This window comes from Halyomorpha halys, unplaced genomic scaffold, assembly GCF_000696795.3.
Source record: "Halyomorpha halys isolate HHAL.00 unplaced genomic scaffold, Hhal_1.1 Scaffold401.1, whole genome shotgun sequence".
Classification (NCBI taxonomy): domain Eukaryota; kingdom Metazoa; phylum Arthropoda; class Insecta; order Hemiptera; family Pentatomidae; genus Halyomorpha; species Halyomorpha halys.
Genome location: NW_027108484.1, coordinates 435,630 through 452,985, shown reverse-complemented (window position 1 = coordinate 452,985; position 17,356 = coordinate 435,630). Strand labels below are relative to the sequence as shown.

The 17,356-nt window shown below is 31.0% G+C and overlaps 1 protein-coding gene across 4 annotated transcripts in view; it reads right to left on the bottom strand.

Annotated features, from left to right (window-relative positions):
* LOC106682312 (protogenin) overlaps positions 1 to 16,607 on the bottom strand; it is a 337,489-nt gene extending 320,882 nt beyond the window's left edge. For all 4 annotated transcript variants that reach the window (XR_001343399.2, XR_010843263.1, XM_014423095.2 and 1 more), the window contains exon 1: positions 16,405 to 16,607. Coding sequence is in view for 2 of the 4 variants with exons in the window: in XM_014423095.2 (XP_014278581.1) it covers positions 16,405 to 16,471 (67 nt within the window). In the remaining 2 variants the exon portion in view is untranslated. The remainder of the gene's footprint in view (positions 1 to 16,404) is intronic.
* Positions 16,608 to 17,356: the final 749 nt, after the last annotated feature.

Below are 17,356 nucleotides of genomic sequence, written 5' to 3'. Positions count from 1 at the left end.
TAATAATATTAATAATGCTATTTATTTTATAGATTGTGTAAAACTATGAAAAAATCAGATTCGATGTGAACTGAACACAACCTGGACTATCCACTCTAGTATGAGTTGAAATTATTCCTCCCATATTTTAAGGGATTATATTTTAACATTTATTTCTATATATACACCGTGACAATACTTGTCCGTACTAATTTTCTCAGTTGACAGACAAAATAACTCCAAATTTTAGAAAAGTACTCAAATATATACATATATAGGATATTTCTCGGAAAATTTAAACATTTTTGTAAAAGTATGACAGAAATAAAAAAATTTAACAGTTTACTGAAATTCACATTCTACTCTTAACCATTTATCCTACTGCTAAATTGTTTAAGTTGACACTGAAATACTCGTACTGAAGATGATTTAATGGAATTAGACATCATGTAAACTGAAAGACTCAAATAGGCTACATGAAATTAAAAACTATTTATCAGAAAGCGAAATAAAAGTATTTATCAGACTGACAAAATGGAACAGCGCACTACGCATGCGTCCGCCGGTATAACAGTAAAACTCAAGCAAGAACAGAACTTCTATTTATGTGCTTGCCTGTTGAACAGATTCAATACTTAGGACTCTATCTTGACAAGAGACTTACTTGGAATCCACATAACTAAACGAAACTGCTCGTAGATTCCGATTGCTACAACACTTACTTGATAAACGCTCTAAATTTCCCATTCACTACAAACAATTAGTATACACTACGATAATCAGACCAATTTGGACGTATGGAATTGAGCTCTGGGGCTCCAGTAAACCATCAAATTCCTCCAGCATCCAATCCTTACAATCCAAAATCCTACGTAAAATCCTTGATGCTCCTCACTACGTTACCAATAAACTCCTAACCCATTAATTCTTAATCTTTCATCCTTAACAATCCCTGATAATCCTCCGAGGCGTCTGAAAAGAAGATGGCCTGGGGACCTTCTAATTTAAATTAATGTTTGAAGTACCACCGATGGGTGGTTCCTTCCCAAGATTTTCAAGTGTATATGAAACATACAACATATTTACTTATTGTATTATTTTGTACAGATGTAAATTACATTAAATAAATAAAAAAAAATATGTATGTGCTTATCATCATTCTCAGTTATCTTCTACAACTTTATAAGTTACATATAAATTTTATTTATAAGATTTGGCTTTAAAACTGTATATAATACGCCTATATTACTAATCTTATTTCGTAGTTGAATTCCTTTCGTAGTTTAAATCTATCCATATTTCATAGCTGATAAAAATGTTAAATGGTTAATTATTTGTAATAATCAAAATTTAAGGTACTTAATTAAAATTGTTTTGAGAAAATTATAAACAAAAGTATAAATAACTGATTTATACTGAGTTATAAAGAATTGGTAGATTTTATTGAAAATGTTGCTGCAACATCCCGTGAATAAGGTGTTTTACATTAGATATCACAACACTACAACACTTAGATATAAGGATTACTAAGATTATTTATTATAAACAAATAGATATTATTATTAGACTTAGATATTAGGACGTGTATTTCCGTCGAAAACTACGATTCCAAATTTTATACGATTGCTCTAATTTCCGTTTCAATATAGTCCACATATAGGTAAATGAAAATAAAAGTTATGTATGGTTCGGAATTTTTATCTTTTCCGAGATATTTCCCTTTATAACCAGGAGCCTATGTTCTTTATGTGGAATAGAAGCTTTTGGAAATATTGGAATGCATATTTTAAATACAAGGGCTAAGGCACTTGCTGTAGAAGAGCAGGTGATCCTACGATTATATCCTTGGAGTATCATTCGAGAAAAAGTAAAATTTTAATTTAAAATATCGCCTCAATTTACCAGAGAAGACTCCAGCTGTCCCCCCAAGTACCTCCGTACCTCCCAAATTTAGTCTAATATTCAGAGACGATCTTGTTTAAGGAGGATTAAACGAGCTTTATAATTCATTAAATCCGAATAAGGACCTCCATTGTCGTTACTTCTTATACTCCTTATCCTGCCTTTATGTAAACAGGCCTTTCAGAGAAATTGGCCCAAGGATGCGAGTCGAAATTATCCCTTGGACCTAAATGAACGAGCCCTTTTCATTAAGGCAGAAATCTATTCTTTGTGCCAGAATCCGCTTTGATGGAATTTCCTCTCTCCTCTTTCCATGGTTTATTTTTATTTGCGAAGAGTTGGAAGAGGGGTGGGGGAGAGCGACTTGTTTGTCCTTTTCATTGGCTTGGGTAATTAATGATCCCTTAGTACAGCCAATACAAGTGCAAAAAAGGCTGCCGACTCTTTCTGTTTGAGAGCAAACAATTTGTTAAGAGATCCATCCAGTTTCCTCCCAACCTTTTCCAAATATTGAATTGAAAAGCCCGGTGTAAAAAGATAGGTGAGGAAATCAATTTTGGGAACTGTGCGCCCACACTATTTGTCCTTTGATTTTTTATTTGTTTTAATACTCGTTAAATTACTCAGCTACATTCTTTTTTCCTTTTATATTTCTTTCTACTAAAAAGAGTGGCGTAATTTTCGCTTTAGAACCGATTGATTGATTTTCCTTTATATTTAATAAGCATTTCTGAAAGAATTCTAAACATTAAAAAAAAAAGCATTGAATATTGCCAATAAGAAAATGATCAATAGCTTTTGATGTTTGTTCCGAAAGAATAGGAGTCGACTTTCTTTTTTTTTTTTCAATGTAAAACTGTTTTATTGAGTAGTATAAAATTCTGTCATACTTAGCAACAAAGGTCATAAAGAGACAGGAGAGTAGCTTATACCACTTACAAAATAGGAAGGATCAGGGGTCCAGTACTTTTTAATAATGTGCTTTTTCTTAAACAACGGTTGTGCAAGGAGGTTTGTTTACAATCAAGCTCAACTGCCAGTTAAGGCTACCCACTTTATGAGGCTGGGTGGACCTTGGACAGCTCCCTGAACCCATAAAGTTGGCTTACGGGTACACTAACAGAATAAATAATCACCTGTCGAACATAGTACTTGAAGGAAGTAACAGAGCGACTTAATCAGTGAGCTGTCTCATTCTCTAAATAAATTGAATAAAAAAAAATATTGACAGATTACAGGCTATATGTGATCATTGTAGGCAGATGGTCTGGGTGGAAGGATTGCCAAGTTCGAAGTCCACTATAGTAACCTCTGAGTAACACACAAGCTTGCTAATACCAACATTTGTAACTTTTTTGTTTTCCAAGCATTTGTAGATTTTTTTGGATTTGCGGCAAGTGGCAAACGAATGAATACGGCTTAAAAACCAAGGGTAAACAATATGATAATGAAACCTGTTCTGAAATGCGGCTGTGAGTGAGGTCCCTGACAAGCACCCGGAGATATTTGAAGGCCTTAGTCACGCCAACCGCAGCGGACTGGCATAAAACCTTTAAAATGTGAGAGAAAGACAAACCTCACTACGATATGAATGCAGGAGATGAAAAAAGGCTGGATACGTAGATCAAAGCTAAGAGATTAATAGAAACAAATAAGAATAAAGGAGGGTTTACCGACCAAATATGTAGGTCTTTTAAAGACTATAAAAATAATAAATAAATGGTCTGAGGGGCTTCCGAACCCACAGAGCTGACTATCAGCTACACTGAAACAGAAAATAATTATCTATCACAGCTGGATTCAAAACCGGGTTCTTGTAGTTAATATATACATGTAGTAAGTTATATGTAAATTAAAGATATATTATTCAGATCCATACTATGTAATTAAATGATATTAGTATATTTATTATAGTTATTTAGGTCTTTTCTAGTCAAGAGATATACTTACAGGGTTAGTCTAGTAACTAAGAAAGAAAAGAAAAAATGTATGAAAATTATGTATTAATAATGCGCTCACGCTTAAAGTTTTTAAGGCAGAAAATAGCCATTTCATAGCCAAGCCAATTCTAGCTGGAATTGTTTTTATATTGACTACGAGACATCAAGAGCTCATTTGAACGTACCAGCACTGCAGGGATTGTTAAGCTTCTCTAAGTTCAAACTCTCCTATTACAATAAAAAATTTCTTGCTGGAGTCGACCAGCGTTGCCCCTTCCCTTACCACCGCTTCCATTTCATCTCTCGTCAGGAAATCAATTTACTCCCGTATAATTTTCTTTTTTCTGGAGTTGCAGAGCGTCGGTAAAGAAGTTTCAGTTCAACAATATAGATAAAAAAAAATTACAAATCAACTGAAAATTTATCGATGAGCCAAAAGTAAATTTAAAGATTTAACTTGAGCGCATATCGTGTATTGGTATTTTTATTTGGTTGGGGGAACTAGTCCAGCAGTGGGCCTAGTGGTCCTTTTTGCCAACCCCTGGCAGCTATCAGAGTTGCCATCGCGTACTAACCAAGGAGTGTCAAGATTCCTTTTTGGGGACCGCCGAAAAATAAGTTTTAACTGTCCCAGGTGGGAATCGAACCCACAACGCTCCAAACCCGCTCGCTCTAGGACCTACACCCCAACCTGCATTAGCCGTGACCCTTATCGGTCGAGTATATTTACAAAAACATCAATTTCTCATATTAAATGAGACGCGACAGGCCACTATCATTCTCACAGGTTAATATAATAATTATAATTTACACAATAAAATAACAAAGATTTAAATTTGGTAAAACATATATTTCTATATAACATAACTTATAACATTGATTTTTTTTTTAATCATTCTTCATACAAGATGAGTGCCTCAAGTATTAATTCAAGTTTCAAATCAGGTGAGAGCCAATTTGGCTGAGGAGTTTGCAGCATTCAGTTTGCAGTTTCATTTAAGATGAATTTAAGCTCAAAGGAAGAACCAATTAGGTACCTAAGTACACAGATAATTTTCCTTATAGTATTTGAGTAGATCTATAATAACTTTAAGGGCAGTTTTTCTACCAATTAAATTCCAACTTTACTCGTTAAAACCAGTCAATCAAAGATAACGTAATTAACTAAATTATTAGAAAAAAAAATTAAAAATTGAATGTAAGCCACTATCTCTACTCAGGCCTTAGAAATACTGGGAGAATTACAGCCGCCAAGAAGCAGTTTCTTTGTCGCCGATAAGTTAGACCTCATATATTCCAAGACCCTAAGGGAAAAAAAAGTCAGTTATTTCACTCCAATTTTTTATTACTTTAATGAAAGCTGTGTATAGTTACAAGTCAAATTGATGAGTCTGGTAAGTATAGTTGGTGGGAATAAAAAATGTCGGATGTTTCAAAACGTTAAAAAAAAATTTTCATTTTGAGCTCCATATCTTTAGAACTACTAGCAAAACTAGTAAAATCTAATATAACGCCATTCACAGAAGAGTAAATTTGCTAAAATATGAGCAATAAAAGAGCTATTTACGTTCAATAGATTCCGAGATATACTTTTTTAAAAAAACCAAAACGAAATAACTATAACTAAAAATCAGTAGTTATTGAATTTATTTTTGGAAAACTATATCTCAGGAACAATTAGAGGTACATTTATTTATTATATTTATTTATTAGAAATAGAGGTACTTTATTTATACTTTTTATTTACGCCTGTTATAGTATTAGAGGGTTATATACGAAGGGGGTCGGCCAACCAAATAAAATTAGAAAATATATTAAAGTACACAAAAAACCAAATAAAAAATATTATTAAGAAGGAAAAGAAAAACTAAAAAATAGTGTATTTTACATTTCTTAATTAGTCTTTAAGGGTAATTATGAAAAGAAAAATACTAGTTATGATATAACAATAATTTAAATATGCATAAAATTTAAATATAAAGATCAAATATCAAACATAATAAGATAATACCAGTTAAAATACAACTAACTAAAACGTAGTGTACAAACATTGGTTTGAGTAGAAATTAAGCAGCAAAGAAAATAGAAAAAAAGCGAAAAGGAAAATAAATGACTGATGATTAACATATTTTAAAATAGAAAAAAAAAATACAAAACAACTGAAAATTTCTTGATGAGTCAAAAGCAAACTGCAATTTTTTTGAAAAATTCTGATTTATAAAACAAATAAAACTAATGAAGGAAAAAAATATAAAAGCAAGTCACTTACGACATTTATTTTATTCTACTTCTTATAATGTAGAAAAGAAAGGTATAATATGTAAAATGTGTAGTGATGAGGGTTAATATAAACTAAGTAGGAAACAATTTAGAAATACCACACAAATAGTAAAAGTAATATGAAAGTATTGGAGTAATATTATATAAAAATGGAAAATATAAGTGGTAGAATAAAGTAAATGTACTTGTGATTTGTGGAGGTACATTTATTCTACTTTACACTTCAATTCCTTCAGTTTTTATTACTACTTATATGATATTGTTTAATTGTTTCCCAGTTGGAATATATTAGTCTTTATATTATTTGTTTTATGATATAGCTAAATTGTTTTTAATTGTAAATTATATTCACTTCATAGTTCATAGCAAAAAACTATTTATTTATGCCTATTTATTTGTTTATTTATGTTCTTTTTGCTGACTGCACCCCCGACCATCTTATCAAATGATTAATCTACGGTCGACAATCTACACTTTACAATTACTTTAAAATTTATCACTAATCATTGTAACAGCAATTTCACTCTCTACAGGATGGTTCATTCAGTTAATTTTTTTAAAACTTTATTATCACCTTCTTTACTTATCATTCTATACAATAAAAATTACTACTGTCTCAATATTATCAATTTATCAGTCCATAACTAACTAGTACGGCTTCACTTATATAGTTTTTATGTTGGCTACTGTTACAGTTATTTTATTTTAATTTTCTTAAACATTTTCTTTAATTCATAACACTGTTTTCTTACAATTTATTTTTTTATATGGGCACATTTGAAGTTTCAAGATTTGATAAGTCCACAACAAAATGCAAAATAGATAGAACATTTTTAATGAAAAAGGGAACACGAGATGAATGCGAGTGAAAAGGAGGGAACAAAATAGATATGGTTGAGAGAAAAAAGAAAAGAGGAAAATAGGGAAGAAATAGCAAGGAAAGAAAATAAAAAACAAAATAAAAATACCAGACAAAAAATGTAATGTAAGGACTTAGTTATTTAAAAAATTACAAAGTTATGGTATGCAGTTATAAGGAAAAATGAACTATAAAACCTGAACATCGGTAGAGCCGTTTGGTTATAAAAATGGATCGAAGGTAGAAGGGAGTATTATGAATTGCTAATTATGTTACTTTTAATATTTTATCAAATTAGATGCTGTGCGTCATAGCAACCTTATGTTTTAGCCAGCATGGTTAATTGGTTAGCAACCTTTGGCCAGCATGGTTAAATGAAGCATTTCTCATTGATTTTTAACATATCTTTTTCGGTATTCATTTTTAACTTCCTTACAATTTGTAATTCATTTATTATATTTGTTTATATACATTTATTTTTACTTATTCATCTTTTTTATTTACATTTTATTTTACACTCAAACCCATTAGTTTCTAATCTTCCTCTTTTATTCCGGACAATCCTCCGAGGTTTCTGAAAAGAAGATGGCCTCGAGACCTTATATTGTAAAAATGTTTTTAGAGTGCTACCATTGGGTAGTTTCTCTACATGCTTGTACCATACCACTATGATTTTCTCAAATTTACTTGATGTATTTATGTACAGTTATAAATATCAATAAATAAATTATAAATTAAAAAAAAAAATTAATTTTATCTCTAACTCTACATCCTTTTATTTTAGACATGTAGTGAGGGTCCAAGCGTTGACCCATGGATAGTTGAAACTAGGGTGTTTTTTTAAGCCCGATAGAACTTGAAATTGTAAAAAATAACACAAAAAATTAAATTGTAATCAAAATTTTTTTTTTATTCGAAAGATCAATACGTGACATTAACATTTGAAAATGATTTCGGGCATATGGGCACCGCGGCTGTTCTTGACGAAGCGCATTCTGTAAAATTGTGTTCAGCGATGAGGCGCATTTTTGGCTTAACGGGTTTGTTAATAAGCAAAATTGCCGCATATGGTCGTGCGATTTGACACCTCTCGATTATTTCCTGTGGGGCTACGTGAAGTCACTGGTTTATGCTGATAAACCAGCAACAATTGACGCCTTGGAGGCCAGCATTGTTCGTGTTATTCGTGACATACGGCCAGCAGTGCTCGAAAAAGTGGCCCAAAATTGGACGTCCAGAATGCGCTTCGTCAAGAACAGCCGCGGTGCCCATATGCCCGAAATCATTTTCAAATGTTAATGTCACGTATTGATCTTTCGAATAAAAAAAAAATTTTGATTACAATTTAATTTTTTGTGTTATTTTTTACAATTTCAAGTTCTATCGGGCTTAAAAAAACACCCTATTTCTTAATTTGTTTTCTTGATCGCAACCCGGACCATCTTCTTCTAAATCACAAAATTGAGTGTATTAACCGGGCTTTAACGGTAATAGACCATGATTCGGGGAAACATGAAACAACTAACCTTTCAGGAAATACGACAAAATAAATTACTAAAGTGAGAGCAGCGAACTCCATTCTTTGACAAGGACACAAATACCAGCAACAAAAAATGCCCTGAAGGCTATAATACACTAATTTGTCGTTCCCGAGGAAGCACAGAGGCATAAGCAAACGGCGACTGACATGGGGGGGGGAGGGTTTCCGCAAGTTGGCTGTTAAATTTTCAGACTGTGCATTCCAAGCATTAGAATAAAAAAGCTTACACACTACAAACAATAACAGCGTAGGAAAACAGAGACCAAAGTTTAAGAAAATTCCTTTTTTTTTTTTTTTAATTTATTTAATTAATTCACAGAAAGTTTTACAACCAGTGAATGCGATATAAGATAAAATTAATGTCAGGAAGTCATGAAGATAAAGGTCGACCAATGATTCCTCTCCATCAATATGATACCAATAAAAATTGGTATTTGAAAATTAATTGAGGAAATTCTTAAACCAACTCCTTCCTAAACGTCGTCTTGTATCCACTATGTCTCGTGTTGATAGTCCAAGAAATACACGGTTTGAGTGTATTGTGTGCTTGAAACCGTTTATAAAATGGTTTATTAGTTTATTGTAATTAGGGTGATTTATGCATCTGTAAGTTCCTGAAAATCTTGGAATGAAATCGTGACAGTTTCAGTAAGTTATAATTGTGCAACGCAAGTCAAATCAGTCTGAAAAGCTATGCTTGAGGTGTAATCTATAGTTTTTCCGATATTCATAATTTTTATCCTTTATTCAAAAGGTGAAGTAATAATTCTAGTTGTAAGTTAGAGTTTGTCTTGTTATTTTGATATGAGAGGTCCACTCCTAATTTTTAAATACTCACTTTCAAGCATTCTCATCTTATATACTCTATTGGAGACTAGCCATATCAGGTTCATATTTATTTATTTATTTTTTTTTTTGGAGTATAGTGGAATTAAACAGAATTCAGTATAATTTACTTTTCTTTATAAATAATTATTTATTATATTGTAAAATAAGAACCAATTTTCAGGCTTGTTAGTACTTAACGACGAAAATGAGTTTGGAAAAACTCCCATGTTATCTTTTTAAATCAGGGAAAATAATTTAGCAAGATTCTGGTAAATATTTTATTCCATAATTAGCTCCTTTTTTTAACAATTCCCTAGAATACAACAATGATAATTTATTTAAGTTTAATAAAACTAACAATGAAACACTTATATAAATAAACTTTTTACTTCAATTTTAAAAAGAAATGACGTTACTAATCGACATCTCACAGTCTTAAATGTTTAAGAAATAAAATTCTATAAGGGGAGAAAAAAAAATGGTAGAACTGTCAGCTCTAACAAATCTAATCTGATGAAGAAAAATGGAGATAATATAATTTAAAAATTCACAGGCAGTTTTAATGGACCTTCTAAACATGACTTCATGAATAAAATATAATACTAAATTGTTTTTCATATTAGGTTTTCATTTTATATTAGGTTGTTCTGCGAAAAGTCCTTACTTATAATTTCTGAATTACGCACATTTTTTTCTATAAAGGTTTTGGGGGTCTTCGGGTGAAGGATAGGTATCTTTAGGATGTACCATCTGAAATATGTATTAACAAGAATCCAGTAGGTGTGATAGAGAAAATGGAATACTCAAGTAGTGTATATTATTTAATAAAAACTTAAATTTAAGACGAATTATACAACTACGGATAAAAAATCAAAAGGACCATGTAACTACGGAAAAGATGGTGTGATAATTTTAGATAGTACATTATAAAAATGGGAAACGAATGTAATAAAAATATTAAAAGGAAGAATGTTTCACAAATTATTAAGTTCATTAAAGAGTAAAACAAAATTTTAATCACTCATATATATAAACACATATTTTTTTTACAGTAAGGGGAATTGGAAGCCCTCCTTTCATCATAAAATATAACAGAAATCTTCATGATATGTGTAATGTGTTAAACATTACAGAAGTTTCGATTTAAAACTAGATAAAAAGAAGGTTGAGATAGCAAATACTTGATTAGAAGCAAAACGATCTCAACTTAGACATTTTTTTATAACAAAGAATTAAACTTTCACTCAGATTATATTTGATATTAAAAGTAATATATTTTTTATTTGTGTGTAGGATATTGCATATTTTCTTAGAAATAAGCCACACAATTTAAAAGAGAGCGAAAAATAAATTGATTTATAGTTGTTCGGACAAACTTTTATTTGCCAAATTAATATTCATATGTGAATATCATAAAACCTACTACCCCTACAAAGATAAGTTTCATAAACTACATATAGTACGTTAAATTTCCTTTATTTTGAGTGTTGGCAGACATATGTGCGACTTATGGATCTAGAGATATATTTTTTTCAAAAATCCAACATTTTATAAGAACAACTAGAAATTAACATTTTGTGAGTTTATTTTGTTAAATATCATAAAAACTACTACTCCTACAAAGATAAACATAATAAAGTATTTTGTAGTAAATTTAACTAGCTTTAATTTGAGCGCTGGCTGACGTCTGTACGTCCAATGGTTTCTGAAATGAAGTTTTTCATAAATCAAATCAAAGGTCATAAACTTCTTTATAGTCCATTAAACTAGCTTTAATTTAAGTTCTAATAGACACCTGTACGTCACATAGTTCCTGAGATATAGATTTCTCAAAATAAATTAACTAACTACTAATCTCTTAGTAGATTTTAAGAAATTTTGCATTCTAAAAAGCTGTATCTCGAGAACTATTGGACGTAAATAACTCTTTTTGGGCAGATATTTCAGCAAATTTACTCTTCTTTAAATAATGTTCTTTTAGATTTTCTAGTGTTGTTGGTAGTTTTTAAGATATAGAACTCCGAATGAAAAACTAATGTTTTTTAAACGTTTTGAAACAGCCGCCATTTCTTATTCCCCCTACCTATACTTGGTAGACTCATCAGTTTCAACTAGTAATCATACATAGATTTCATTAAAGTAATCAAAAATTGGGGTGAGATAACTGTCTTTTTTTCTTCCCGGCTCTTGTACTATCAGGGTTTTACGCTCTAAAGCCCCATACAACAACAACAACTAAATGGCTTAAGTCCATATTTGTCGAAGTAACATGATGTAAATGATAATTTATTTCTATGATGTAGTAGTCGTTTGCATGTGTAATGAAAGTCGGTGATTCAATTTTTTTTTCTAAATCAGTCATATGTCCATCATGAAGCTGAAGTATTCTGTTCGAAATATTGTAAAGGGCAACCTAAAAATCTAAACGTCAATGCAACCTTATTTGTTTTTGTTTGATAGTTAAGGTACATAATTTTTTCAAGCCTAATTTGCTTCAATGAATCTGCACGTTGTTGCTGTGGCTAGGTTGGCATCCGTTGAAAGCAATAAAGTAGTTTTGTTTGCGAATGTTGCAAGTAGTGTCAGTTGTTGTGGAATTAATTAGAGCAGCAGTTCCAAACTTTTTTTAGATTTCCACGGTACCCTCATAGGGCTAAAAACACTTCAATGCATCCTTGTCGAGATAAGAAAAACTAAAAATGTCGACAAAATTTTCCTAAGTGAGCGATTGAATATGTAGGAAAAGAAAAAAAAAAGCGAAAAGAAAATGCTAGAATGCACTAAATATTTTCTAATTACTTTTTTTTTAAATTGTTTTTATTTTTTATAATATTAACCAAACCTAGTACCTTCCACCCCAACATAGATACCGTCATTTATTGTTGTATCTAAAAATAAAAATATTAATCTTTCAGTTAGTAAGAGGAATGAAAAAAAAAAAAGAGGATATGATACAGATATTGATGCAAAAAAAGGTAGTACCAGATCCATCATCAAACTGAAGAAAAATCTGACGATTACATCGATTTTGGATTTAATTGAGATGGCAATATTGTATACTATATCGTCCGTATACATCCTTTAACTGTTGGCCATTCATCGCAACTCACGTTGAAATTTCCCGTATTTGCAATTAATTTCATTGACAAATTAAAGTGAACTCTCGATCTCGAATGAATATGTTAATATAATAAAAAAAAATAAAGTTAATAGTAAATAATCGAATTCCTTTCATTATTATTCCTAAATTATCATCATTCATAAAATAAGCTAAAGCGTGTAATTAATTTTAATGAAATCAAGAGTTAAAATAACAAAAATTGTAACTACTCATGTTTCAACTAGAGAATGATAAACAGGAAAAATTCAAATTAATATAAATGTCCAAATAATTTTACTATAATAAATACTGAAAAATTTTTAAAATGTAAAACTCTTCTCTTGATACGAATCATCTCTAGGTACCATATGCAATAATTAAAGAATATTCTATCAAAAACCAAATTGTCCATTTTTAGACAGTTATTAAAAAAAAAAATTATGGGAACATCTCAAGTAGAAAATTTAAATTTTTATACAAAGTTTTTATCCGTAACACCCATTGGACTGGAGGGTAATTTAAATCATTAAATTAAAAATAGCATCTAACTTCTCATAAACTAAGTTTTTTTTGGAAAAATTGAAATTTTATCTCTAATGAATTTCAATTTTTCAAAAAAAAAACATTCAAGATGTGAATATATGAATTTTTGAAAGAACAATTTTCATACAACTGGTTCTTAAAAAAAAAAAAAAAAACATAAAATTCTACAGCATAAAAGTTTATGTTGAATATTGAATACATTTCAATGAATATTATACATATTTATAATGAATATTATATTCATTAAAAAATATACCAACTGTTGCCAAAAGTCAACATCTGAAAGCAATTGTTTCTATTATAAAACATAAAAATCATTACTTTACTAAAAAAACAAAACAAATAATGTAATTACTTATTGCCATCTTTCTATTAGAAAAAAAGAAACTAAATATAGACCCGGGTTCGAATCCAGCTGTGATAATTACTTATTCTGATAGTGTAGCCCTAAGTCAACCCTGTGGCTTCGGGATCAACCCAGCCTCAGAAACTAGTTACCCTTAATTAGGGAAAAATCTGGTGGTCGAGTGGAATTCTGACCAAATCATCTCCTTGCGCCGTCGGTCTTGTAACAGTAATTCCTTACGAAGAACTAAACCCCTGACCCTTCAGTAATGATTGATTTTTTATTTTATATTTATATAATTGTTCCATATTAATATCTAGAACTTGATAAAAAGTAAATCATACACGGTACTTCATGTTTTATGTTCATTCTGCGACGTACCGGAACCGAACAGACCATCATCAAGTAACCCTTATTCCTTCGAAGTACTGTATTCAATATTACATTCGGTTATATTTTATTACATCATTATTAATATAAGAAGTACATTTTCTAGTAATTAAGATATTAAAGAATAAAATATAACAGAATGTAATACTGAATATAGTATTTTGGAGAAATAACAGAGGTCTGATGATGGACAGTTCTGTTCAGTAACGTCGCAAAAAGAACAGAAAGCAAAAGGAACAAGTACTATGAGTTTTCCTTTTTTTTTTTTTTTTCCATACCCCCTATATGAAATATAGTTTTGTATTTAACATAGCCTGTAGAATGGGGTTTTATTTTTATCAGAAACTTATTCATTTAACACAGGAGTAAAGTGGTTGAGTGCTTTATGTCTTGAGTTAATGATGTGTTTCTTTCTCACTAACTTCTAATTATTAATATAAAACATGTATCATCGAGAAGAAATAAAATTTAAATTAAATTATTCATTAATACAGAATTAAGCATCGGAGTAAAAGCAACATTTATTACATGTTGATATCAAACAATTTAATTTAAATTTCAAACCCAATTTTAATGTTAAAGCATAAAAATTGAACTTTAAACGTCTGTTTCAAAGATAAGAGTTTAGATACTATTATCAGCACTAATGCACATTCTTTATACTAGAATAGCTGCATACCTGCATTTAACTCATTTTTGATAAAAATTGTTTACAGTATGTAAACAACACCATCCCGGAGAATTTAATCTGTAAATGACAAAAGAATATTAAAGTAAATATTGTGATATAGGTGATAAATGAATTGTTATGAATTCACTTGAAAGAAGATTTTTTGTATTTAACGATGATGTTGTATATAATGATATGAAATTATATTAATGATGTAATAAAAGATAACCAAGTCTAATATTGAACGTAGTATTTTGAAGGAATCAGGGTTGCTTGATGATGGTCAGTTCAGTTTCGGAACGTCTCAGAATGAACAGAAAACAACATATGACATTTTAAATCAAATTCTAGATACTACCATAAAACTACTATATATATCGAGTAGAAAGGTGAAGAATAATTAAATTTCCTTCTTTATTAATTTTTATTACATAAACCGTCAAGTTTCGTCACCAAAACCAATATGGTTGAAATTCAGATAATGTAATCACTAAAAGAAAAAAATATTGCTACATAAGGAATTTGATTTAAATTATTTTTTATTTCGGAGCATCCGGTTAGCATAAAAATGTCCAACACTTTTCAAATTCACATTGTTATTATCCACAAATCCTTTGTTAATTTTCAATTGTTATCAGTAACAGATTCGTCTTCCCAATCCTCCTAAATTTGAATTTTTCCAGCAGGAATCTTCAATTATCCTTTGAAAGAAAAGTAATAAACTGTAAAACAAATGAATTTTTTCGTTATAAAAAATTCAACAGTATTTCATATTTAATTGTTAATAATATTTTAACGAATATTACTTTGTATCATATCTGGATATAAATTCTAACACTACATTAATGTATTGCTACAAAAGTTGATAGAGAAAAAACTAAAAATCTTTCATTCATGATATTTTGTCATATCATATTCTATCAATTTTTATTATGCACAAAGCCTCTGTTAAGTTTTAAAAATTATGTATCAGTAAGAGAATTCCCACTATTCCTGAATTAGAATCATTTACGAAGGGATCTTTCAATTATTACCAGAGGGAACGCAAATAAATAACACAAAACAATTGATTTTTTTTTGTATTTTACAAATCCTAGTAAGAACGTCACTTTGTATTACATTAATTTTAAAATAAATATATTCTTTTAGAAGTTGGCTGATATAAAAAAAAATCCAGTAGCCGTAAAAATATTAACAAGATTTCTGGTCAGAAAAAGATGTTCAAAAATACAATATTCAGTATTTCTGATCAAGTAATCACTTCTTCATATAATATGATTTTTATATGATAATATAAACATAAAACAATAAAAAGTTTTCTGAATCAATATTTCGTTAAATGAAGTTATTTTAAAGCAATCACAGAGCCTAAATAATTGAAATATTTCAAATATATCGGGACACTACCGGAATTCCCTCGAATGTTGGCGAACCTGTAGGCCGGGAACTGCCGCAATGAAGGGTGTTTACACCGCGCAGTCCTAGCACGTGCAATGCTGTCGGACCACCAGGCGGCATTTGAATCCTTTACATGGCATTATCATTTAGGCTAATTCATATTTATTAAACTATTACTCAAAAGAATAATAAGATGTAACGCATTTCTCTCCAGGATGATGTCATAAAGAAATATGCTAGATCATAAACATTCAATAGTATGCTATGATTTTGATCGCATTGTTCAATAGTATAATAGAATTTATGTAGGCATTAAGATAGAATAGATAGATAGATCACTTGAATAGCAGTGAAAGTTGTGGAGGATTGGAGTAGACGTGAGGGAATAGTTGTTTTATACAAAGATGCTGATACTGTCAATCAAATATGAAGAATAAGAGAGATAAAATGAAGTGGACCAAGGAACAAGAGGTGAGTTAGGGACGGTTGAGGCAGGTTTGAAACGCAATATGATCTTTGGTGGGCCAAGGGGTGGGGGTCACCAAAACAAACAGGCGGCGGGCGGACACAGCGCACGCAAACACTCACAATCATACACCAAATACACAAATACATCATGGATATCCTACCGTTTGTTTTGCCAGCTATCAACCCGACGAGAGACGCAATTCCGATGAGTAGCACCCGGGCCGCCATATATTCACACACATTTGGAACTGGGTCGTCACGGAGGGCCCCGTTTGATAACCGCCATAGACGCTGTTAAAGATACACTAACGAACACTTGGCACTCACTGAGTGTCACTCACATCACTCACCGAACCAGACTGGACGCCGGCCTCGCGAGCAGTGCTGCGGAGCGGCAGCCATATTGTTCCCCCACCACCCGCCTTAGGTTCGGCTTTCTTTGGCTCCAGCCGGAACTACCCGAACCCGACGTATTAAGCCTATTCTACTCACTCGGCGTAATAAAATTGCCATTACTGCAATTAGCAATATGACAAATAGAGTTGGATGTTATTAGCTGTTAAGGTCATTGGCTAATTTTATTACCATTGAATCCTACTAGACCTAATTAAATAATCTCAACATAAACTAGATATATAAATAGATTAAATAGTTATTTAATAAATATCAATCAGAATGATTGAACTTTAAGGTATGTGCACTATTTATTGACAGGTAAACCTTAGTTTTTTAAATATAAAGAGTTTGGTGCCAAAACCGTTTCAAAATTGGAGCCGGTAACGTTTATTCACGATGTATTTATTACTTACGTTACAACTGGCCCCATTCTTGAAACTGTTGTTGGCACTAAACTCGTAATATTAATAAACTAAGGTTGGTCTGTCAATAACTGGTGCACTTACCCTACATCTTACAGGATCAGCTCATGTGAAGCAAGTGGGGTTCACCCACCCAAACGTTGATTATTAATATGAGGGAGATGGTCAAATCTTCGTTCAAGAAGGAAGACAAAATAGTTTTACCTATTTATTTATTTTCTTTCATGGCCGACGTTTCGACCTTGTAGTCTTCTTCAGGGCTGCTAGGTGGGAGTGTAAGCGGAGATCTCTCAAA